At 36.1% G+C, this 27100-nt stretch overlaps 1 protein-coding gene across 5 annotated transcripts in view; it reads right to left on the reverse strand.

Annotated features, from left to right (window-relative positions):
* RGS7 (regulator of G protein signaling 7) overlaps positions 1-27100 on the reverse strand; it is a 212212-nt gene that overhangs the window by 126486 nt on the left and 58626 nt on the right. For all 5 annotated transcript variants that reach the window (XM_008493995.2, XM_030447138.1, XM_030447141.1 and 2 more), the window contains exon 2: positions 2095-2191. In XM_008493995.2, coding sequence (XP_008492217.1) covers positions 2095-2191 — 97 coding nt within the window. The remainder of the gene's footprint in view (positions 1-2094; positions 2192-27100) is intronic.

Raw genomic sequence — 27100 nt, forward strand, 5'->3', positions numbered from 1 at the left:
TTCAGTGTCACCTTCAAGATCAGCTTTAGATATCCAGATATGTAACTACACAGCTGAGAAAACTGACTCAATCCTTCCTTCAAGAAAAATCCAGTTCACTTGACATATAATCAGGTCAGTTAAGACATAGCTGAGGCTCTGCTATAGGATACACTTTCAGAACAATGCAGTTTTTAAAATACAACCTCTGGTGTGATTTTCACACTTAAGATAACAACATGAAGGCCCTAAGTAGCCTATATTGCTCATAATAAAAGACTAAAGCAATAGTACAATTTCCAGCAGCATTTTCATGAACAGTTAGTGACCAGTGTAAGATCTAAAATAGAACCTAGTAAGTCTGGTGCCAGCCATTAGCATATTAGGGTTCATAGTTATGTCAGGCTGTTCTCTGCAATCTCCCATGCAAATTCACCTATTTGTTGCATTCAGTCTGAGCCTACTTACAAGTAAGATTGTGGGTGACTCAGCATGAGGTGAACCATCACTACAAGGACCATCTGCTACAGCACATTGTACATTCTCTCTGTTCAAAGACCTAATTGTATTTACCCCCACAAGCACTAGTTGGATGAGGTAGTTCAGCAAGAATCTAATGGCTAGGGTCTTTTCCAAAAAACATTTTTGGCTGAAATCATAACAGGAATACAGTTTATTTCTACAGTGGCCCCAGAAGGCTGTGAGATAATATCAGGATGAGTCAGTATAGAAATATACTGAAAAATCCATGTGTAGTAGTTTGACTCAAATAAAAACTAACAGCTGGACTGTAAATATCTGTTTTGGAACAGTGAATGCTGCAGAACTCGCTATAAAATAAGCTTTGAGTGCAATGAAACTATTAGTTCATCAGAGCCAAGATGCTACAGTATGATGGAGTGTAAGATATCCATTCCTGTTTCTCATGAAATACTTAAATACACCACAGGTGTTCACTGATGAGCCCAACGGGTTGCAGGTCTGCAGAGAGCAAAAGTCAGAGCAGCCATCTCCCAGTGCTGCACTTCCACTGATTCTTTTATGCTGAATCCCCTCTGGAATCAGACAAGGATGCATTTTTCCCTCTCCAATGATTGTTTATTCGTATGTATAATAAGCCTCACCACTTCTGTTAAAGACTTTGCAATGTGCTAAATTGTTCACCACAGTTATTTGCATAAAAATAGATATTTTATATCGAGCTCTTTATTGAAAGAACTCAAATGAGTATCATTAACACTAAATAGCTAGGAAAAATGCACCAAGGAGTGAGGTATAGAATCAGCATAGCTGCTAACAGCTTTGTTTTTAGCCCTTTATTTTCAGAGATTTTTATCTTGGCATATACAATATATTGGAGCTGAGTCAGGAACTGGGTTCTTTTCACAATCCATTTCACTTCACTATTGTGTGTGGTGAAATACTGGAACAGGTTGCTCTGAGAGGTGGTGGAAGCTCCAACCCTGGAAGTTTTTAAGGCCAGGATGGACAGGGCTCTAGAGAGCAACGTGATCTAGTGGGAGGTGTCCCTGCCCATGGCAGGGGGGTTGGAACTAGATGATCTTAAAGGTCCCTCCCAACCCTGAAAATTTTATGATTCTATGATTTTAGGTGACTGGAGTGCTATTATCCAAATTAATCTGCAATTCAAGAGCTCTAGTGAATTTACACCAAAGATAAATCTGCTACAAAAATGGATCATAAGAGTTGTAATAAGTTTCTACCTCCACAACTCAGTCTAAAATACAGACTGCAGCAGTGAGTGTCCTGTTGTCCTGATGTTGTGGCAGTTCTTATCTTCATGTGCAGTCTATATAACTATACAATAAACTGAGAATACTTGCCATGAAAACAGGCTAAAAATGCAGAAACTCTGGAATAAAAATATTGCCATCTTCAGACAACTGACTTTTTTAAGTAAACTAAGCTTTCCCTTCACAATTTACAGGACCAAACCGTATCTGTTGAAGCCCACTCCAATGTGAAACATTAAAAAAATCTGTGATTAATGCATTCAAAGGATAGTCAATGTCTCCAGACCAGAGGACTGTGAATTCCCCATAGCATTCCCAGAGCTGAAATTTTAAATATGAGGAAATTCACTTTGACTCTTACCAGAAAAGACACTGGGGATCTTGGAAAGAAAACTTTTGACTGTACGAATAGGAATCCCATTTTTCTCATCTTGCATGCGGGCGATGACGTCTTCCATCTGAACACACACACACAAAAAAAAGAAATCCAGAATTATTCATACAAGAAACCCCAGGCCAGTCCGTCAGAATCACAGGTCCACTCTTGTATTATTTTTAACCTCTAATTTATATTTCATATTTTTATTGAACACACTAGAAAACTGGAAGCAATTTATTCATGGACAACAGTAAACAAATGTATGTGCTCCAAGTCTCTTGAAAAAGAAGTAGCTAAGCAGAAAGAGTTTTAGTTAGAGGAGTTAAAAGTAGTCAAAACCCACAGATGAATACAGAACTTAATGTTTGATTGCATTGCAGGTTTTATGCCAAATATAAAAGCAAACTATAGATTCATACAGCCTTCTAGAGGACTGATACAGCTCTCAAAAAGGCTGCTCAAAACAAAAACAGGGCTTTTTAAGTTTAAAGCAAAAATTTGTTCTCTTTTGACCAGTGGAAAAAAAAGCATGGCATGATGCAACTTTGCATCCCTGGAGACAACAGAGCCAGAAACAGGAATATTTGTAGGTAATCAAGTAAAAAAATGTTTAAAATCATTTTGCTGTGGTGTTTATATATATTTTTATATTAGCTATCTTTTTCCAACTCATTTTTTAAGGTTAATTTGTTCTGCACATTTTATAAATTATGCCCAATCCAAAGATTCATCTTCTATGTTAAATTTGAACAGCAAACAAAGAATATTTAGATAGAGTAATTGCCAACGTCTAGTTTTGTTCTTGCACATTATGTAACTTAAGTTTACACATTAGATAACTTTCATCTTTCTTTTTTGAATATTTAATTTCTCAAAATATTCAATAATGTTGTGATAAAACTAATTCCAGCTATCCCTCCTTTTTCCTTAAATCACCAACATACTCCATATGAAAAACTCTGTGTGACTGACCATTTTATGTTATTTTACTAGTTAAGCCTAGTTACTAGTTAAGTCTATCTCTCCTCTGTCTCCCCAACAGGTTCCCAAATAATTTATTTGAAGTTTGAAGCTGGGTTGCTTTAAGGAAAGAGACAGTATTATGTTATACAGCTTTTTTGCCACAGAAGTCAGATGACCCAAATCAGCAAAAATCAAATAAGCAGTAGTTGAAGTACTGAATTAATTGGCCCAGTTTGTGAGCTGCATATAGCCAGGAAAGGGAAAGAGAGCTGGGGTCACCAGTGGTGTGCATAGGGGAAAAAGAAGAAAAATCCGTATCAAAAGTGAAAAGAAAAACAATTGGTTTGACTGCTTGTGAAAAAACTTTATACAGAGAATTTCTGGAGGTTCACATGCTCCATGTACTTAGGGTTCATACATAAACAACCCAAGTGTCACAAATCCAGAGGCACAGTCCAAAGCAGAAAGCCCACACAAGATGAAGATCTTGTTAGTATAGCACACAACAAGAGGTGGCAGACCAAGTCCATTGCTTTGAATGAAGCAATGTACAAATGTAACACAAGGGAAGAATCAATGCTCATTGTAATGGCTTTCATCTGACATGGAATTTAAGGCTATTAATAATGTTCTGAAAAAAACCTGTCAAACAAACTGTTGTCTATGAAGTGGAAACTATCCCTACATTTATTATTCATAGAATGAGTGAAGGCTTGTTTCAACCCCTTCGTCATTCAGCTGGTGAATTTTTACTAAGCCCTTACATAAATAAGTGGTTTCTCAAATTCAAGTGAATCTTTTCTTCAAACAAACAAAAAACCCAGCTTTAATTAGTTGCTAAACCATCTATCCAGCATATGCAGGTGCACAGTTTAACTTTCATTATACATAGTTCCTATTTCTGTTTTAGCTGCTTCAAAGTTAGCAAATGTATAATTTCTTCCACTGAAAAACAACTCATTTAATTGTGTTTGGGAAGCAGCACTCAAGGCATTTCTCTCATTCATCACCAATGACCTAAGACAATGAAAAGGGCAGAATAGTTCAATTAGAATGATGAAAGAAAAACTTCATCTAATTTTGTTCAAGAAGTCTACTCTGGGAAACACAAGTTGTTGCCTGACACAATAATTTTCCTTATGATGTATCATTATTTGCTTCTGAGTCACCTGACCCAAAATGCTCAAAAGTGAAAGGTGAGCTCCTTCACCCCACCTTAGAATTAGGCTTTCACACTTCTTTTCTTACATCCTTACCAAGCTAAACCTGACCAGCTCTGAACATGCAATGGGATCCTCTTTAGTCCTAAGCCTTCTCAAAGGACTCAAAAAAACACATCCATGAATAATTACCTCCTGATCACTCTGAAAATTAAATTCAATGTGATTCAAGACAGGAACTTATACAAGCAAATCTTTAAGCTTTTCAGTCATCATTATACACAATTAAAATGAAAAATATACCTAGAAGGAAGTCTACAGCAGAGCAAGGATTCTACAGGAGCATTTCTAAATAAATGGATGCTTCAAAAAGTGCCACTGCTTTACCAGTGAGGCAATTCTAAACCTGACAAAAAGTCACCAGCCTTCTGATGCACAGGCAATTGAGGCTAAACCTATTCATATTTAAAACTTCACTCATTTCCTTATGAAGATAATTTGCAGTCTTCATCTTGACATTAAAGAATATGTGAAATCTATTTCAAAGACTAAATATGACAACAGAGAGAACGCATCTTATAGGAAGCAAGAAGAAAGCAAACAGCAAGATCCTGTAATAGGAAGGCTGCAGGATAGAGGAGCCATTGCCTAATAATGACCCCTGGCACTGCTCCAAATGCACAGAGACAGGGATGACTTACCCAAGGGGCAGAATCCATAGAAAACTAACGAGCCCACAGTTGTATTTGGCCATCAGGAAGAGATATTAAAAGTTATCAAATGGGAAGTAAAGATGATGTGCTCAGTTCTGTGTAGTGCTAAAAGACCCCAGAACTGTTTCCCAGGCTTCTCTTCTTTGATATGAGATATGAGGTATGATGCACTTCTATCTCTAATCATTAGTAACTCTGTCTGTCTCTATTATTGACAGTGAAAGTCCTGATAACAAACCAGGACTAGTAACCTTCAGCTGGTTACAGCTAGGTGTAATGAATACCACTCTTATAAGAAAGACTTTTTATGGTTTCTTACATTTCAGTGCCCATGTGGTTTGGGAAGACCCTCATCTTTGAATTCCTAAATCTAAATTTGAATTTTATCCACACATCTTGCAAAAATTACCCCCTTGCACCATAATTCAACATCAATGCTTGTTATAAAGTGGTTTTTTTTTTTTCAATTAATTCAAAGGAAAAAGCTGAAAGCTCAAGAAGTTTGTCAGGCAGGGCAAGAGGTTTTTCTTCCCTTAAATGGAAGCCTAAATACATTTAAAGGTGGTCGGTGGATTTAATGATTCCAAGTGTAGAAAAAGAAGGCAATCATTTGTGTAAAAATTTAACTCTGGGCCAGCTATTAACCAAACGTATTAATGCCTCTCCCTTCCCAGAAAGAGACAAGAAAGGGTAAAGGAGAAAGACTTGTGGATTAAAAATTAAGCTACACAGCTTCAAGGAAACAGTGACAAAAAAGAAAACCTAAAGATGTATACACAAATATTTACCAAACCATTACAATGCTCCCTTCTCCACCCTCCAGTGATGCTCACATCACCACCAAGGCTTCAGGGCAGGCCCTGGACTGGACTCCTGGACTCAGACAGGAGATGGATCAAAGGCAGAAGAAAGGAGTCCTCTAAGGCTGCTGTCCATAGACAAAGAGAGTTTGACCCTCGTGATCCTTCAGCTTTATACCAAGTATGACAGGTAGGGGATGTAATATTTGGTTTGGTAAAGTTTGGGTCTGGTCCCCTACTGCCTACAGGAGGGTTGCAGATGTGACCTTTTTTCCTCCCTTTTCTTTCTAGCACACACACTAAGTTTGAAAGAACTAAGGAGTGACCTTGGTTCTGCATACCATTCTCCAGTGATGACTCTAAACATTGAACATTATTAGACCTAGAAACAGACACTGGTTGAAAACATGCAGTTAATTTCAGGAAGTGCAGTTACTTAGGAAAGAATTCTCTGAAAAGTAAAATTACTAGAAATAAAATTGGTTCTCTACTGGCTCAAACCAGGACAGGTTGGAACTAATTAAAGTTCAAGAGATCTACAGTAAAAGTTTGAAGCCTTGACCTACTTACTTACACATTTACAGATCTCTTGATTCCATTTCTGCTACTAATGTAAATTTTAGTACCAAGGAATTAAAAGTTTACTAGAGATAACAGAATGAAACTAAGCATAATTTTGTACTCAGTTAACATACCTCAGACCAGGAAAGTGCTCTCATGTTTAGTACACTGGGGTCTGCCCACAATACAGCTTTGTTAATTTGGCTGAAATCTTTTTCACTTTATCCAAATGGAGGGGTGGAATAACCTACTGGAACCAACTACAAGCCTCATCCAAAGTTGCTGAAAAAGTACAAGTTACAATATATAATAATTTCATGCATGAAGCAACAAGTTTCCCTAGACATTATTTCCCCTCTCTGAGGCTGAGGTCATTACTGCAGCTGGCCAGCAGGTTGCAGGAGGCTTTCCTTAGCCAACCCCCATGCAGAGACATAGGTGAAGGAATTTGAACTGAACAAAACCAGCAGAATACAAGAAAGATCCAAGTTTCCTTATGAGGTCATGGCCATTTTTTTTCTCTTTTGTGATATATGCTAACTACTCAGAATGGTTAGATATATCCTCATCTTAATATTATACTGATAATGAATTACCTGTGAGTGCTTTTGCCTTTAGCAGTTCTCCTCCATTGTACTGCATATGCTCTGTCTCACACGCTGTTCATTATACTACAGATTTCCTGCTGTGACCTCTATCAGATAAAAAGCTTAGAATTGCAGGATGGAGAAAATTTGTAAGAAAATATTTTGCTGTGGTTCACTGAAGCAAAAAATACATTTACATGTATGGCTAAACTACCTCATCAGAGTTACACTTTAGGAGCCTCAGACTGTCTTCCCACGTGAGCTGCTCTTTGCCTGGACTACACATACCAACAACCACTGCCATATCCTTCTTTAATTAAATCATCACAGTGCTACCTTAGAGCTGCCCAACTCTAAGGTAGAGCCCAACTCCCAACCAGGGAGCTTTCTTCAGCTAGTCAAGCTCCATCACAAAGAAGAAAAGAAAACAAAACACATGAACGACAAATCCCTGGAGGCTGCACTGACAAGTATTATAATGGCAAACATTGCCAGATAAAATATTTCCATGTTGCTCAGCAATCTAAAGCAAATAGTCTCAGGTCAGGTGTACTGACAGCTTTTTTTCTAAATCAAATGTGTAGAAATGAGATGGTTTGACATCTCTATATCAAAGATTAGCATTTTCCATTTAATGCAAAATTGAGTTAATTTGATTCAACACAAAAGTTTCCAACCATAATAAATGGATGCAAGTTTGAAGAGCCTAATTTACTCTGTATAGCTATGAAGCTTTATAGCCTTGCTTGTGCTCCTTTCCTTCTGCAGTATGAACTCACAAATATTTCACACTCCCTCCCCTCAACAGAATATCTGTAGAGAGCTGAAGATACTCTGGCTACACACGTAACACAAAACTCTGCATCAAAGCACTACCTGTCACCACTCTTATGCTTGCATTTGTAATTATCTAATTGTGAATTTCTAATTAAGATTCAAATTTCTTTACCCTAATTATCCATACAGTACTGTGTCAGATTGAGCAATTAGGTGATGTTCCAGATTGGTTGTAAAACATGGGTGTTACTGTATATACCAGCAGACTGTGCTTACATTCAGTGAGTACAGGGCATGCTTTTTTTAATTTATTAATAATTAAGGTTATTTTGAATTTATCTGAAAATCAATGCTAGTTTGATTATTATTATGACCTGAATTTTTTCTAATTAGATGAACAGTCCCACTGGGTTTGTCCCTGACATCAGAACTGAACATTCACCACCAAACTCACATCAATATGAGAGACTCTGCACACTTTGTGGATTTTGAACTGTACTTTTGGAATAATTTTAAGCACATTCCTGTGTACTTATGCCTCTAAAACACTTAACCAATAATCCAGCATTTAATTTTCATTCATTTCCTAAGTGTTAGTGCTTTATTAAAAATCATACAACAGTTCCTTTGTTTTTCATTACTGGGCCTTGCCCATTTTGATCAGTTATACCAAATTCTGGATATCACTACCTGGAGAAGCAGATAGTCCTGGGGACAAGGAATGAGTGCACTTACAGAGACACAGCTACTAGAAAAGAAGCACTTTCAGAAGTGCTGAACTACCTAAGAGTAAAGCTGATGAAAATAAACCTCTTCTTAGATAGATTCTCTCAAAGAGAAAAAACGCAAACACTGTCTTGTAAAATTTACTGAAATCACATAGAATATGCAAAGTTATTTAAGTTATTGGAAGCTCAGATAGTTATAAAAAGAATTTTATACAAAAATTTTACTTGAAAACACATTATTTGTAAGAGAGAGTATTTAAAATTATTAATGCTACATCAAGAAGCTTCTACATTGGTTAGAATGATACCATAAGAGCAAGCACCATTATGGGGACCTGAGAAGGAAACAGATATTGATGAAAAAAGTCTTGGTGAAGGAATATTTATATTAATAGAGGGATTCTGATAAGAATTCTTCATTCTGAAAAAATTGTTACTTTTTAAGAAACCTAAACTATAAACAATATTTTTAATTTGTCAGGCCATGATTTGAGCTTCTAAGCTGTGCAACCATAAATAGAGATAATGCTGCTTAGGCAAAATACATTTTTGAGATTATGGTCTTTCAAAGCCAAGATGTTTACTGAGTTGTATTTACGGTTTGTAATATGATGGTCTTGACATTAAAAATGAGGTCACCTGTATATTTTGTAAATAGGCAAGCTCAACTGGAAAGCTGCCCTCTGGGATCCCAAATGGATCTTTCAAAACAGTATGACAAAAATGCCAAAAAGGTTTGGATTGTTTTCCAAGGAGAAAGAAAAGCAAAAAGTAAAAATTCAGCAAAAAACACAGAAGAGATTCTGGTACCCTGGTCAGGATATAAGCTAAGATGTTAAAGAAGAAAATAGAGAGAAGCACATATGGGTTTTTTAGGAGACGCAAAATGAGGACTTAGGTGGCTATAGTTATACAGAACTATCTCAGATACAAAACTGAAAGGTGGCTTGTAGTGCATTTTGCATTCACAAGAAACACTATGTAAATACTAGTTACAGAATATAGAAAAGTCACAATATACTCATCTGTCTGAAAATGTGACATTCCGTGGGAGAATACTTACATTCATTTCAAAATATTGCCATTTAATTCTGAAATTAATTCTAGTTAATTAATTAATTTTAAAACCAGGTGTTTTCTAAATTGGTGTAGCTTTCTCATGTCAGATGTTATTAATGGTTTTTAATCTAAGTTTGTCTGCTGAAATCACTTTTCCTCATTTGTCAGGTAAGCCCAAACACTGGAAAGGTATCACTGAAGCACATGACTTTAGAAGCATCTCTGGCCAAGCAAGGAGGAGACCTTTTAAAATACATATTTCAAATAATGTTTAAGGGAAAACAATGAACATGAAAACAGATCTCTAACCTGCTCTGTCCAAGACCTATTGAGGAAGCTGATCAAAGCACAGCATTACTTCTCCATGCACAACAAAACTGCAAGGAGGAACACTTCATGGAATCATAGAATAGTTTGGGTTGAAGGGGGCCTTAAATGGTCATCTAGTTCCCCACCCCAGCAATAAGCAGGGACATCTTTAACTACATCAGGTTGCTCAGAGCCCAATCTCAGTTTCAGCATCTAGGGAACTGAGATGCTGCATAAAATCTCCATTTCTAGCTTTCTTGGTCCTTTAAATTCCCCTGAGGTGCTAAACTCCATTAAATACAGAAATACAAGTGTTACCACACAAACAGATTTTAAACAGAAACTTCTAAATTATGGTCTTGTAAAAAAAGTTGTACTTCATAATTGTATTACAGCATGGCAAGCTTGCAGTGCCAATTATATCTGCCATATTTTTAAAAAAATGGGCTGGTGATGTAATGTGGTAATGTAGCACTATAAGACAGATGGACTAGTTTCACAGTAATTTGTCACCCTCTGTCACACAACTTATTTGAAAACAAATATTTTATTTTAACTAATCTGAATAGACAGAAACGAGACAGTCATGGATATTCTGGCTGTGTTGGTTCTTACAGCATGTCTAATTCACCTATTTTCTCTTAAGAATAATGAGAAAAAAAGAAAACAAATTCCCAAACAATTAACACAGGAAAAGCATGGATAAATTTCATAGAAAATACAATCTTGCTAGGTTTTGTATGCAAAAAAAAAAATCAAGATTGGTATTAAAATACATGAAAGAACACATTAAAACTATTTTTCATAAAAAATTAGCTACTAGCACTCCAATAACACCAGTATCCTTCCCCTCTGCATTAAAAATCTCATCGTTTCCTTTGAGACAGTAAAAGTTCCAGGCCTGCTCACTTTTTAACTGCTTTTGAAAACATCCCACACAGACTTGGAATTTTCATGCTAAAAAGCAAACCTACCACTCACAGGTCTTGCTAGCAGCAAGTTATGAACTGTAGTGTAAACTATAGGTTTGTGTAAGACAAGCACAGAAATATTAACCTTCCCTTTGGTGACCAAATGAGGTATCTCCCCATGTCAAGCAACATGATTTCATCTCTTACTAACCATCCAAGTCTGTCAAGCTTCACATCAGAACATGAAAAAAGGTACGAAAACCAGGTAAGTATTCACATTCAGCAAGGGCTAATAAAATGACACTCTACTTGCATTTTTTGAGAAAAAATATTGAGGGGAACCTATTCAGAAAGTAGCAGCTCTCTTTTTGTAATGGGTTTTACAGTTCTGATATGTATTTTCATTTCAGTAGGGGTAAGAAGCAAAATATAAGTATTTGTTATGAAACAAAACAATGAGAGCAAGAATTTCAGGTCTAACAACTTTCTTCATTGAAAAAAGGTCATCTGCCATCTAGTATTGGAGAATATATATATCAAATAAAAGAGTAAATAAAACAATGAAACATATTTTGCTAATATGTCAGAATTGACATAATTTGATTTATAATAGCTTAACATTTAAAAAGTTACTTCAGCATAGGAGTCTAGCTACATCAGCCTGACCTATTATGAGTTTAAATCCATTTTTCCTAATGCACAGTAAATACCTGTATGATATTCACAGATTCCTAGCATTCACCTAAAAAATTGCTAAAATCATAGCAAAAGTAACTTGATTAACAGCATACTGCCCATTGTTTCCTTCAACAGTTATTTGGAAGAAGACAGTCAGAACTGCAATAAGAGCTTTTGATTCTAGGCAATAGATAAAATGGAACTGGAAAACACACAGTCTTGGCTTCTTGGCTTCATCTTTAAAAATTAGAGCTACCTGATTCCCAGAAGTCCTACCCTTCTCCATCCACTGAAAAAGAACTTAGCTTTTTCTCACTCCCACTTTACATTGCTATATTTTCACAAGGATCCTCTACCATTTACAGGAGCCATTTCAATAAAGCCTTGTTCATAAAGCACTTAATGACTTCATAAACTTTCAAGCTGAAATTTCCTAAGAAAATGAAAGTAACAAAGCACCTAACTCCCAATAAATACCTGGGGACTGACATAACAAAAGACAGTGCATGGCACAGGGAAGAGTGGGTACATTTCCCTGCTTTGTGGAACAGGAACCCATTTCCAGGTTTGTATTTTGGCTGCTTGCAGTATAATTAGGAAAATCAGAACAGGTTTTGTGATACTCCGTTTCCATCGTATGAAGCAATGGAAATCAGATTCCAGCACTCCACTAGACTTGCTTTGAAGGAATTAAGGAGATTAAAAACTTAGTATCTCTTTCTGTCTAACTCTTCTCTGTTTTTAAAATATGAATTTGTCTTATGACTTCATGTTATACTTTTACATAAAAACAACTATAATTTCCTTAGGGATAAAGAAAGTAATTTCATTTTTAGAAAAGCTAATTTACACTCAAAACACCAGCTTTTGAATTTTGATTATTTAGACACATTAAAGCAAATCAGGTCTGATTGTTTTGTATTTGTCCATTTTATTCAGAGTTTGGCATTTACTGTATTTACATGTTATTTTCCTTTGCAGTCATACTGCAAAGAGGCTGCAGACTCTGGAAATTCTGAGTAAATCTTCTGAGATTAGACTGAAGACAGAAGTGCCCTCTAACATAGTATACATGGGTAAAAATAATAAAAATGTGAACTAGAATAACCTCTATTATGCTATTTATCTAACATAGGTAGTTATGATATCAGGACACCTATGATCACTCAGTTCCAGAAAACCTTGCTGCACATATTAAAACCTAAAATCCACCTTTTGAGTCAATCCTAATGCAAACTGAATTGAAGAGACTTGAGCTTCAGGATGAGATCAGGTTCCATTTTGAGTTGGTTTTGCCCTTGGAAACATTTGTAAACTCCCAGATGTGAACTTAAACCTTGGCATGGATTTAGAAATTGTAAAACATTACTGAAAATGAAGTAAAGCCAATGTGTTTAAACTTTACATAAAGAGCAGACAATCTACTTATTTGTCTTTCTGCACTCATCAACCTTTATGGTATTCTCAGGTGACTGTCCTGAAATTAATAGTAATATTAGCTAAACTGAATTAATCTGAGACATACCTACTTCTATTTCTCACTCAGTTCCATGAATTTGGTAAAATGTAACCAAAAGTTAATTTCTGAAATCAAATATACCTTTTCAATGAGTAGCATTTCATAAAATAATTGTAACAAACTCTGAAGTATTTCCCATTTTTGGGAAGGTTTCTTTTAACCCTTCCTGTGCAACTGCCTCGTCTACCCAAAAGAATATTTTATCAGTCCTATTTAGTCTTAACTCATAGGCAGGTGAGTAGGTTTGAGACTTCATGCTGGTTTCTAATTATTTTAAAGCTGGTCAAACATGTTAAATAGCTTTGCATAACTTATTTTATAGAAACAGCAGCACTATTTTTTACATCATACATCATATATTTCTACTCTGACATTCCTTCCAAAGCAGTAGTTCTTTCTCTGTACACAAGTAACTGTGGACCTGCATGATGACAGTGAATGCTTCACCAGATTTTATGAAGCCCTGTGCTTTCTGGACCAGCAGGGAAAGGTATCATGCACAGATGGTGCATTTGAAATTTTTCAATTCAAACAGTTCATCCTGAATTCTCATCTCTATGAAACATCAACTTGGTGTAAACATTCCATGTGGAACCAAACCCCGCAGAATAGATCTTTATCCCAGTATTTTTATACAGTACAGATACATATACACACAGATGCACCCAAGAGTGATTTTTATTCTGTATTATAAAAAAAAAAAAAATCTTTAAAAAGATGATATAAAAGGGCTTGCCTGAGTATGTTAGGATACTGGGTTTAGACTTTTTATCAAGCCATCTGCTCAACATTCTAGAGTATAAATTATATTCATGAATTCATGCAGTAATCACTTGCACATCATTTAACTGTGTTTTCCAATCAAAACACATGCAAAAAACGCCCAGACACAGAAGGCTCATTAGAAATAAATAGGAGATCAATTTACACCTTGCTTCAAAAGGGAGACAGTGATAGTTTGCTCTGTTTCTTTTTCTTTCTTATGTCAGTCAGGCCTCGTACCCTCTCAGAGCTCCCCCTTCGTGTACTCTAAATTATCTGGAGTTGTAACAACCAAATGGAAAGTGTGAATCAGAGTTTTCTCAACAGCATACATAGCAAAATGAGTTACTACTAACAAGGATCTAGCAAGAATGACAGTTTTCTAACTTCAGAATCTAGATTTTATTCTAGGGACTAAGCCATTCTGATGATGTTCAATACAAAACTGATCATCAGTGGTATGATGCATAAAGAAAGGAATCCCTGCCTTGAAGAGCCAGTGTGGTTTGTAGGTACAATCAGGTAAATACTCAAACTGGCTAAGAAATGAAAATTCAATATTTAACAATACTCAGATTTTCCACTTTACTGGGCAGTTGTGATGCATATGAATAGGCACTTTCATGTAGGAATGTGAGGAAAAAAGTAATAATGACATAGTTTAATTATTTAAATAAATACACAGTAGATAAATATTCCTAAGTAGGGATGCAGGCAAACTTAAATAGGACACAAAGATCACTAAAGCAGACAGAAGAGTACTCGACTTTTGCAATTGAACTCTGAACAGATATGGAAATCAGAATGTAATCTTAGATGTTACTTTTGAAAAAAGCTAGACCTTCCTTGGAAACATGTTTCCTTAATAGCCAACCAGATCACTGAAGAAATTCTTAAATCACTGACATTCCTCAAGAATTCTGACATTTTCATTCAGAACCTTACTACTTTAAAAATATTTTCAAAGATTTCATTTGCATTATTTACATTAAAATAAAAATTAAGTTCATATAAAGTTTTATGATTTATGGAATTTCTTCTTACATTACAAATACTATTCTTTGTCTTCTTTTCATTAGATTTCTTGAAGCCATACTTTTACTATAACCTTTGGAAATGTAATTATACTGAGAAATGGAATCTCTGCAGTTAAAAACCTTTCTATCACTCCCTGTAAACAGTCTGCAGGATGATATACTTTTTTCCTCTCTTTGTTTAGGGCACTACAACTTACTCCCAATAAACTCATCACTAATGAACTGAGGTCCTCATAACTCCCTATCTTTAACAGAGTGACAGTAGGTCTCAAAAAAACCCCAACCCAACCGATAGAGAGGGCCTTCTGCTCACTCAGTATTTCCTGCAGCATATCACAAACACATTCCCCAGTCTGTCACTTGTGCTGATGTGTATGTGAGTAGATAAACTGTGCTCAGCCCTGTTTGCCAGGAGAAATAGCCAGAAATTAGATGTTAAACATGGAGCCAGCAGAATGCCACTACCCACTCTAGTACAAGCAGCAGCCAGAGAGGGATGCTCTGTGCAGAACATCCAGGACCACACAACACTGATACCAAAGACATAGAAGTAAGCCATCTAGACTGGATTCTTCTTGCTGGTGAATTATCATACCACTTGAGGACAATTAAACACATAATTATGTTTAAATATGAAGAGATTAAAAAAAAAAAGTGCATTGGAATGAGTCCTATCACAGTAAGCAGCTCTACAAAGAGTCTTCTTCAAAGATGTGACACCAGTCAATTCCTTAGCCTGGTGTTCAGTTCATCCCCCAGCACCAGCTCTGTTTATCCAAAGGGGCCCTTGATCACTCCCATTCCAGGATCAATTGCTACAAGACAATGAATGTTGTAGCATTTTTTATCAGCAAAGGAAATCTGAATCCCTCACAGGGAGGATTCTATTCTATTTCCTGAGGTATCTGATTTATCTCCAAAACTACTTATTGTTTCCCTGAATTCAACACAGGAGAATGTCAGATTCTTCATGTAGCACATCACATCCAGGTAAGAGCCCAAATCACACTCTCTGTTGCTAGTAAGTACTTCTGAATGAAATATCCATACACGTTGAGGAATGGCAGTAAAATGAGAGCTAAGGGACTTGCAATACCTGAGTAGAAGCTGAGTATGCTCTGGATAAAAGCTTTTATGAAAGGTTGGCTCCAAATCCTGAGAAACAATGAGTGTCTTCATCTTTGATGGTCTCCCTGAGATGAGCACTAAACTACTTGATTTCCTTACTGACAAAATGAAGGCTCTCCAGAAACTAACAGGTGAAAGCTTTTCAGCAACTGACAAAGTATTTTGGTTATATTTTCATGCTCGGAATGGAAAATTCTTTCAGATATTTTGTTAACCAGCGAGAAAATATTTCATACACAGACATAAGGTACATAGTTTTCCTGGACACGGTACACAGACTTTTTAAAAGTACTAACTTAATGAGTATTTTTTCACATTTTGACTAAAGTAGAAAGTTTTCCTAGTGGAAATATTATTTTTCAGCCCAAATAAGCCAAAACCTTATTAACCTAGCCAATATGAATAATACAAACTACAGAAACTTATCTATGTAGCCTCAGTATTCAAGTATAATGATTAAAGGAGTAGTATAAAAGGACAATCTGCTTGAATGATAAAAACCAGACAGATGATATCTAACAACCAGACAGATGAACCAGCATCTGTTCAGGATGCTATTTTACTTACACATTGATATCACAGATACACAATTGGTTTCATCATTTCACTGAAGCCTTTATTTTTTCACTCCTGACTTTGTGCCCATCTATAACTGATCAGTTTGGATTTCTTTCCCAAAAAAAATAGTTTCCAAAAAAAAAAAAAAAAAAAAAAAAAAAAAAAAAAAAAAAGTCCTTCCTTTCAGCCTCTTTGATTTAAAGTTCACATATGTTTTATTTTAATTCTGAAAAAGTGAGGGGATAAAAAATGAAAGTGAAATTAGTCTGAGAAATACCACAATCTATGACAAAAGACACTCTATCCACTGCAGTTCTTGGGTCTAAGATACACTTTAGCAATATTATTTAATTTTTGTACTCGGCTTCATATATTTGCAGGGCAAACATAAGAATACCTGATAGCATGGACTTTCTCTTACATTCACCTACAAAGGACAAGACATCTGTGCTGTTCGTGACCTGGTAAAAGTTATAGAATAGATATTAAAAAGAGCATTACATTTTCTCTGTGCTTCACAAGAATAGATGAGAAGCAAGCCAAGCACCTTCCCCTTCTGTGGTGTCAACACTTGTGTCAATTATCTCACACCGTATGCTGGAGCAATCTGTAACTGTTGGGCCTAGAGAACACAGGCCACAAAGACTGAGACGGGGAGTTTAAATCATAAAAAGTTCTGCCATAAATTAAAATATTCAGAACAAAATAAAATGCAGAAATGATCTCTGCTCTTTATATTTTTTCCACTGTTCCACTCCTGACTGGATAAGAGGTATCTTCAGCATCAGCCTCAATACCTCAGATGCCAAAAGGATTTAAATATAAGTCCTTCTCCCAAGATTTACTCACAAATGTCACATAAGAAAAAAAAAAGGACTCTATTTTAACTTGATTTGAACTGCCATCCCAGTTTTCAGAAATGGTCCCTAGGCCATCAAATAGACAGTGGTTTAATCCTGAGTAGGATCATGGACTTGGGGGCAAAGTTACAAACCTACAATACGTTTATTTGTGAATTCTGATTGCTGTGATGCTATGATTAGGACTAGAACTTTTCAGGACTAATGAAGATCATTTCAGCTCTAATACAAATAAGATGCTGATAGTGTAATAAGAAGTTCAGTTGCTCATGGCCATCATTCTCTTACCATCCATGTCATTCCACATCAAGCTGAAGACCAGGTCATTAAAACAGAACATGTTATACAAATGGCATAGGAAGGATTTTCTCATAAAAGGAAAATCATTTTCTAGCTGTCATTTGAGCATTATTATATATATGTTAAAGTCTAATGTGAAATATTTATCTGCTTTACATTACATTCCTTTTGAAGCCAATCCTAGAACTTGATGGTATTCTCCTTTGAGTATTTTTCATTTGCCTGTTTCTCATTTGAATTTTTGCTTGTTTGTTTATATCAGCTCTTACCTGATGTTCCATGTTAAAACTTGATTTGTAAAACAATATTTGAAGGACAAAATTATGGCCTTGAGTATTTTACAGGAAAGCTATACAGGAAAACTTCCTATGAACTCCACCAATGTTATTTGTACTTTATTACTTTCTGTCAACTCCCTGAGACTTCCTTTATTGTTGTTTAAAGCTATGAAATAGTGAAACTCTCCTCTGTCCTGCCTTGATTAACAAATGAAGTCTTACAGCATTTGTGCTCATTTTGGCTCTCCCAAATTTACTTTAGTTTTTTTCTCTATATATTGCAATAATTGTTTTAATACATATATATATAATATATAATAAAGATACTATATATTGTGCTTGTAGGCTATCAGCTAAAAAGCTTATACCTCTTGAGGTTCAACTTTCAGCACAATAGGTAAGCTACATGAACAGCTGACATTGATAAATAAGTGTGAAGAATGAAATAAATCCCACCAAGAAATAGTTTCCTTAGGTGCAGAATGTTATGCAATTCCTTTTTATTCAGTCATAATAAAGAACTATTCCCGTGGCATTTCAGGGCTTATAAAATTCATAAACTCTTTCATACTTAGAAATGTGGCAACAGAGCCTCTCATCTAAATGTATGCACATTTCTTCTTGAATTTCATTTGGTTTCATAAACAACTCTTTTAACCAATTAAGTGTAAATGAAACAAGTGATACATAAGAGTGATAGGAACAGAGGAATGATTGCTCAGTTAGGAAGCTAAATGAGATGATCAGTTCCTAACATAATATCTAGCAGTTCTTGCAAGTTTTTTTATTTTACAGGGTTTTTCTTATTAGTGTAGAGTTCTCTCAAATATAAAGAACTCTGAAAAGCAGTGCCTGAGGTGTGGGCCATGTTGATGGTGAAACTGGACTTCAGCACAACCTCAGAGAGAGCTCTGCTGGCAGTAACTGGGAGGACAAATTGTGGGGATAGGGAATACATTAAGGTAGTGCTGATGGGGAATCCTCTCAGGAAAAGATCCCCTCAATTCAGGCCTTGAGCTGGAAGTTTTCAATTTTCTTTTTATTAACTCCAGAATCTTTATAAATGCTTGAAAACATTGTTGCCACTCCTATACTTGAACCATGCCACCAGCTTCTATTCTATTAAAGAAACCAGGTTAAAAAGTAAGAGGAACAGAAGGGAGAGAGGAAATGGCAAGTTCATATAGCTGGGCAGAAAAATAATGTATTTAGTAGGTTTCACAAAAACTCCTAATGCATACTCAAAATATCTTCAGATAGTTTGTGCTAAATTACAGAGGGATCATCTCTCAATAGGATCATATCAAAAGACTCTAAGTGCACGCGGTATTTTAAGTCCGTCTCACAAAGACATTTAACAAACTTTGGAATTAAGTATTTTTTAAGTGTAAAATAAACATGCATCATGACAAATAATCTTAATAATGTATTTCTATACATTCGTTTTACCAGGTAATGAGTTTTCATAAACTGATGTCTGAAAATTTTAACTCTTATCTAGAGCTGAGAACTAGCTCTTATTAATAATTTTCCTTTACCTGTTCCTTCCATTGAAAAAAGGATTTAATTTTTGGTTTTTTGAATGTTACTGTTAATTTGTTTTGGGTTTTTTTAACTTTGAATTCCACTGTATTTAAAGTAAATCAGTAGATCCTGATATAAGCACTAAATATGAAATAATTAATATACCTTAAAAACTTGATTTAATTGAGAATTACAGAGATGGCAGAGAAGAATATTTTATTTCAAGTTTAATTTTGGTTTGTAAAAGTAAAATTTCATTAGAGAATTCTGTGCTGCAACCATTGCTTAATGTTCCAGTGATCATTTGCACTTTTTTTTGCAGCAACACAGACAGTGTCTCACTCACAGAAGTGAACTGGAGCAGAACAAGTTCTGTGGCTAATTCTGCACACTGAAAACCTGACTACTGCAAGTTCTCCAGAGCTCTAGAAGAATAACAAGGTTACCAGTATTGTGCCTGTAAGCATCACAGTTATCACTGGTATCAATGGAAAAATGCTATTTTGCTTCTGACCTTATTCCAAGATTTCCAAAGCATGAAAAAAACCACCAGCCAGGGAGCTGATATGGCAGGTAGTTAAACTAAGAGCTGGGAAACCTTCACTGTATTAAAATCACACAGCTACATAGTAGAGCTACCCCTGATGGAGGTCATTTCTTTTATTATTATATTGATTCAAAAGGCTTCCAAAACCAGATACTTCACGCCAGCCCTTTTCTGCTTGCTGGTGTTTTTTCACATCCTTATCTATGCCAAATCAGTCATTTTAATGATGCCATGCACTAACTCAGAGGCAGAAAACTCAGTCCCTGATGACAGGAAAAACAGTGGGACAAAAACTTGCACTCCTGTTCAATAGGGTGTCCCCAGAAGAGAGACAGTGTACAGAACACTAGCATCTAATCCATTTAAACTACTGCTTCTATTCAAGATACCTATTTGATAGTAGCAGGTGGATCCACAGAAGAAATATGACTAGAGGCATTATTTCACTTTCATTTGTTTGCAATTCTGTGTTTGAATGGCTTTTTATTGCCTCCATTTTTCTAACACACCCAAAACACCCAGAACACATTTCTATCATAATACTGTCAGCTTCAATCTTCAATTTACTACCCCCATGAAACATTGCTAAAGTAAAAGCAGATTCAGTGAGAGAAAGCTATATCCAGGTATCAGTCTTTCCATAATATCCTAAAGAAAATCCAAAGCACGGTGTTCATTTCTAATCTGATGTATGATAAATCTTTCAGTGCCAAGCTCTAAGAAAAGCAGATAATACCAGAGAACACCTTGCTAAGAATATGGAAATAGAAATTACTAATACAACTGATTCTTGAAACTCCCACAGCCACTGCACTTAGACCCCAGTAGACATTTCACTAGTACACTGGCATATTCTATGCAAACAAGACTAAATAAATAGTTTAGTCAGAGAGACAATCTGATAAAGTGTAGTGTAAGCCAGTGGCAATACTGTGATATCTGTCTATTCTTACAATTAAACTTGAAAATTAACTGTTCTCATTTACATATACATTAAGATTTGTATGTACACAGTTAATTCAACATAGCCTGAGTTTGGTTATATATGTTATGTATGCATGGCTATAGACAGCATGAAAAAATAGTGCAGGTATTTTATAGTATCTACTAGAACACTAATGGTAATGCTTTAACTGAACTATGGCAAATCTTTTAAACCCAGTTAATCCATAGGAACTGAAAAAGGAAGAGACTCCTTAGTTTCTATCAAAGAATAAAATCTAAGAAAAGATAATTGCTTTCATTTCAGTACTGAAGTAAAAACCAGTACCTGTTCTAAAATGGCATATGAATGTATTTCTTTTTGAAGCCACATTAAATATCACTAAATCCTAAAGCTATGCATGAAAAGCACTTGATCATTGCACACAGTCTTCACTTACTACTTCACTACTTCTACACACTACTACTACACACTTACTACACCCTTAATAAGCCAGTTTGCCATGAGAAAAAGTGTATGAGTTCATAACAAGAGGCCCTGTAATGATACAAATATTCAAACCCATGGGGCCTGTAGACAGATGTGTGTTAAAAACTGCTGCCCACAGTAGACGCCATGGCTGGGGATGGCATTTCCAGCCCCAGCCCTGCACACCAGCCATGGGCAACAGCCTGCAGCAGCCACGGCCTCACCAAGGGACATCTTCCCCATGCTTGTAGGAGCAGTACCCAGGTTCTACTCCTTCTGCCTCTGTTGGAACTCAGAAACATTTCTGTGTTTTGGTACAGCTCAGCTAAAACACAGAGGGGCACCTCATCAGCTGTGGCAAGCACAGCCAAAGTGGAGAGGATGAGCACCTCAGCTTTGGCTGGCAAAGCCATCATTACCAGCCTGTCTTTTGCTGCTGTGACTGGAATGGATGATTCTTTTGTCAGCACTGATTTTTTTTAGAAGAATCAGAGAATACAACAGGAGTACCTCTGGCTTTGGGTGTCTGTGCCAAGGTGCTGGCGGGGGGAACACAGCTGCTTCCAGCTGGACCCAGCAGCACAGCTGAGCCCCTCAGTCATGATGGTGGCAAAAAAAGTCTGTTTCAGAAAGGGCAAAACATGGTGGGTGAAAGAGTGAGGAATAACCCTGCAAACAGTCTGAGTAGTCCAGGAGGAGACAAGTAAAGGTGCCTCGGGCAGTGCTGCAGGTAGAACAGGTGAATAGTGCTGCATATTTACACTGCCTTAAAGGAAAAAAAAAAACCAAAAACTGAGCTCCATCAAAAGAAAAATAGTACTAGTTTGGGGGCACTTTAGTGGTCTTCAAAGTACTTAATATTATTCTTACTGCTAATTCATCTAAAACTGTCAAAGGAGAAGATGTAACTTATTCAACAGAATAAAGGATACCTCACAAAGAAAACTAATTGTTCCTAACTGTGCCACTTTCAGCCCTAAATGATTACTTTGTTCATCTCACAGATTTGTTGATGACACAGGACAAAAACAGCTGCTCATATCAGAACTTAAAGTAGTGATTCACAACAGCAAAACTTGTTATCCAGCCTTTTCTTTGCTTTTCCCTTCTTTCCCTTGCATGATGGAACAGTCTAGAAAACTATTCACATCCCCACAAAGCATTTCTCTCCAAAGATAGGCCTCAGTAGCAGAGGACCACGTCAGAAAAACTTTCCTCTTTCAGTTGTCTGTTTTGATATCTTTTTTAGACTCAGTTTTCTTAGAGTGACTTTTTACAAACTCACATTCAGTCAGTGTTTAGCCAGAGATCAGAGCAGGGTAGCACCTGCTTTACACCAGAAAACAGCACTAATGTTTTACTGAATCAGAAATCTCACCTTGACTTTTGAAAAACATACACGAAAGCATTTTGATTTAATGTGATTTGCATGCTAATTCCATCATCTCAATGACAAAGAAAAGATGATTTCATTTGGAGTACTCACTATTATGACAAATCTTTAGATATTTCTACTGTTTTCTATTGTTTTGACTCTACACTTGCTCCACTACTTTGAACCCACACCAATTAAGCTAATTTAAAATATCATCACGTTTCTCATACAAGATTACCACAGAGGATGACAAATGAAATATTTAAAAGATACAAGCTTGCAGTAGTTAGTAAGAAGCAGTTTGGGGGGGTGGCAGGTTATCAGTGATTTAAACCCTGTTTGATCTGACTACGAAAATCATCACAGAATAAGGGGTTGGGATGTAACAAACGTCCCCAACTGTTGTTTGTAACAAGAAGAGTGCAAATAAAGCTTGAGCTTAACATGTGAGAGAGTGATCCGGCATTGGAATGGGCTGCCCAGGGAAGTGGTGGATTCTCCGTGTCTGGAGATATTTAAAAGGAGACTGGATGTGGCACTGAGTGCCATGGTCTAGCAACCGCAACAGTGGTTCAAGGGTTGGACTCGATGATCTCTGAGGTCCCTTCCAACCCAGCCAATTCTATGATTTTATGATTCTATGTGTACATTAACAAGAAAACATGCAAACTCTATTCTATGATGGATATAAAATTCATGCAAACTGACAATGGAAGTTCCTTTTTAAAATCTACTGAGGGCTTGACTTTCTCATCTTAATATTTTTATATTTTTCATCCCTATTGCAAAAACAAAATTAAAAACCCTTCTTCAGCAAATGTTCTCTTCGTAAATCACTATGAAGTATCACTTAGTAAAACACATTTCGAACAAATAAGTAACATCTAATTTCTTCCAGATTATATTGCCATTTGAAAGACCCCAATATTTACATATGAGATAATAAATTGTCTGATTTTTCAATTAATTTGGAAGAATTCTAATGTCGATTTGAGAATTCAAAACACCATGTTCACCTTTCAAAAATAATGAACATCTAAAAATCTCTTAGGATATGTTTAGTATAAAGATAAATTGAAGACAACAAAATTATAATAGAATTGTGATTTATTTCACAAACAAGGCATTTATTGGTATTATTACTTGGTTTTCAACTAATTACGATTATTATATTATACAATTGTTTATTATGAGCTGGAAAACAATAATAAAACAAATTGCCATTCAATCATTAAAGAAATAAACAAATAAAAATCCAAGATTAGAGTTGCCAGCATAGCACTTCTTAGTTGCCCTCATGCTCACCCTTTACAGACACTAACACACAATGTACAATTTTTACCTCTTTTCAGAAAGTGATTTACTGAAAATTGTGAGGCCCAGCTGACAACTCCACATTCTTTGCAGCCTACTGCTCTACTGCTTTTGGCAGGACTGAGTTTTGTCCAACAATCTCTGGACATCTAAAAATTTGGGTTAAACACCATTTTTAAAAAAGTGATGTCAGCTTTTCAAAACAAAGTCAAAATATCATTTTAAATTCAAAGGCATCTTCAGTTTTCCAGAGATTTAGACAACGCAACCATAAATGCAAAGACTTCATAAATCAGTATGAAAGAATATTAGTTTGTTATCAGAATGGAATAGATCTTCTATGGAAATAGCTGTGGTGCAATTCTGTTTTTACAAAATACAGTTCATATGAATAAACCAAAGGGTGACAATATTTCTGCACCCTCTTGCTTTGCTCCTGTTATTAAACAAAATCTGCAATACTCTAAAATGTGGTTATACAGTTTTTTATGAGTCCTAGAGAAGACAAAAGCCTGGGCTAAGTAATGAAGTCTATTCAATTTTGCACACAAATATAGCAAGTGTTAACACCTGCAAAAAGTTCCTTGGAGCTTTTGGATATGAGGCTAATATTACAATTTTTTTTATATCTACTGTACATTATGAAATACCAGATTTCAACTTGTTTACCTTGGTATGCAGTGTCATACATATATAACCATGTGCAGCTTACTATTTGTACTTCGGGACATCAGCATTTTTGAGAGAGAACTTTGTGTTGTTTTTCAGGTGCAGTGCGTAATAGCTGCCACAATAAGGTGTGTTGCATGTAGCAACAAACAGCTAACAAATTCTGTCTATCAAAATTGTCATTTTTATTAGTGCATAGGTACCAAGAAATCAGGCTGATGCTTTCTGTACATAATTACATACAACTGCTTATAGCTTAAAAAAAAAAAAAAGTTTTGAACTGACAAAAAACAGAAAAAAGCAATTAAAGATTCACTACTATTTTCTTAAGATTTTAATGAAATAGGTGATTTTAGTTCATTTTATTCACTTACCCTGAAAATAAGAGTTATTTCCACTGACCTTTACCTTTTCCCCTACCTTTTGCTCCTACAAGAAGAACGAAATATAGATTCTTTCTTTTTACACAAAAGAACAATGCAAGAAGCATTAAAAAAAGGTTAGAGTGTATTCCTATCATGTAAACTAGAGCCCTCTGCATACTCTTGTAGTATTTTGCCAGACTCATAGTATGGTTTAGGATTTTTTTACTGTGATGAGGTATCATTCACCCTTCTCAGATGCAGTGTTGCAGACAGGAATTGATATTCGGATCTAGGGGTAGCCTCATGGATAAAGAGAGGATAAATTTTGTTGTTATCTTTAGAGGGAAAAAAAAAAAAAAAAAAAAGCAGCTTGTGACTCTATATTCTCTATTCCACTATGTGCAAACAGCTCCCATGAGGAGAGGATTTGGTGAGATATGCACACAAAAGCACTGCCTCAGAGCAGTCCAAGCTGCTATTGACCCCATCACCCAGTGCCAGCAGGGTTCACAAGGTATTTCTGTCATTATAATCTTCCTTCTGAGCAGTGAGAACAACCACTGTTAGCCAAGGAGCAAAAGCACCAGAAGAAGCTGTAGCCAACGCTGAGAGTCAAAAGGTGCCACCACCAAATGAGATCTTTGCCTGTGCTCCTCATCCCAAATATGGGACTCCCTGGATAAGACAAAAGTGCAGGTCCCCAGTTCTGTTGTGAAGTTTTTTCAGAAAGTTGATGCCACAACAGGACAGGAAATGTAACCAACACAGCAGTGCCCACTTGAATCTGCAGAACTTCTGAGAAGGCAGCCTATCAACCCTGCTCAGATTCATCCCTCTTCTCATGAACCTGAAGGACACATAACAGTTGTGCATCTTTATTGCAGGACTATCACTCTACTGCAATAACCTGAGAAGCATTTTGTTCATTTTGTTTTCCTTTTCCCCCATCTGACAGAACCTGCTCTTGCTCTGATGCTCTTCATAAGAGTCACAGCACTTTCCCTGCACTCCTTTTTGCAGATCATCTTTGTGGGATAAACACAGGAGGCTACCAAAGCTTTCTACAAACACCTACCCTAGCATAGCACAGCTAGGAAGTTGGAGCTTGCAGGCTACATAGCAACATCCCCAGAGATCACATCAGGACCCTCCCCTCTAATTAAACAAATGAATAACTCGAAAATAAGACATGAAAACTTTACAGCCAAGAACATTTTGAAATAGGAGAGGTAGCTGCTATGTCTTGGAGGAGATAAAAGACATAGGAATAAATAGCACAGGATAACAAAGAACAGGGTATCAGAAAAGAGCTTCAAATGCACAAAATGGAACAGTTCATAAACTTCCTATGCACTACTCCCTGGCTCATGAATTTTAACAATTGCAGTCTCCTAATGGAAGTGATGCAAATTAAAAAAAAAACAAATAATTACAATAGGACAGAAATAACAGAGGACTCAAGTAACATATCCACAATTCAGTCTCATTGAAAAATTCTCTCTGCCACACTTTGGCCTCAACTTATGAGCCTACAAGTCAAAGAAGGAAGAAGTGACAACCAAGGATGGAATGGAGGGAGGTAGGGATGGCTTAGACAATAGTAACACGAGAGAAACATAACAGCCTGAAAAGTAATTCTCTGCATTACCTTGCTTTTTCTCTTCAGTAACAGTTCAGTTACATAAATAAACCCTGTACATATATCTTTAATTGCAGCTGCTCATTTCACTTACAAAGAAAGGAAATACACCTTCCTCTCCAGCTCTTTGTGTCTTCTTTTTTATTTTTTTGTCACATGATGAATGAATGCAGTGAATTTGTCAGATGCTAGTAACAATGATCATTTTAGAGAAAAAAATACAGTACAGTATAAGTAACAAGAATTTTAGTTAGATAAACAGTTTTAAAAGCAAAGGAAATATATTCCTCGTTTGAAAATGTTGGTTAATTAACTGTGTCAAAAACACATACTAGGCAACTCTAAGAACTGAAGAATGGGTTTTAAAGAAAAAAAAATGGACCAAAGAGCTGCACACATTTAACACATCAGCAAAGAAAGTGAAAGATTATATTTTCAATAAACTCCCATGCACCA

This window comes from Calypte anna, chromosome 3 (genome assembly GCF_003957555.1).
Source record: "Calypte anna isolate BGI_N300 chromosome 3, bCalAnn1_v1.p, whole genome shotgun sequence".
In the NCBI taxonomy this organism is placed as follows: domain Eukaryota; kingdom Metazoa; phylum Chordata; class Aves; order Apodiformes; family Trochilidae; genus Calypte; species Calypte anna.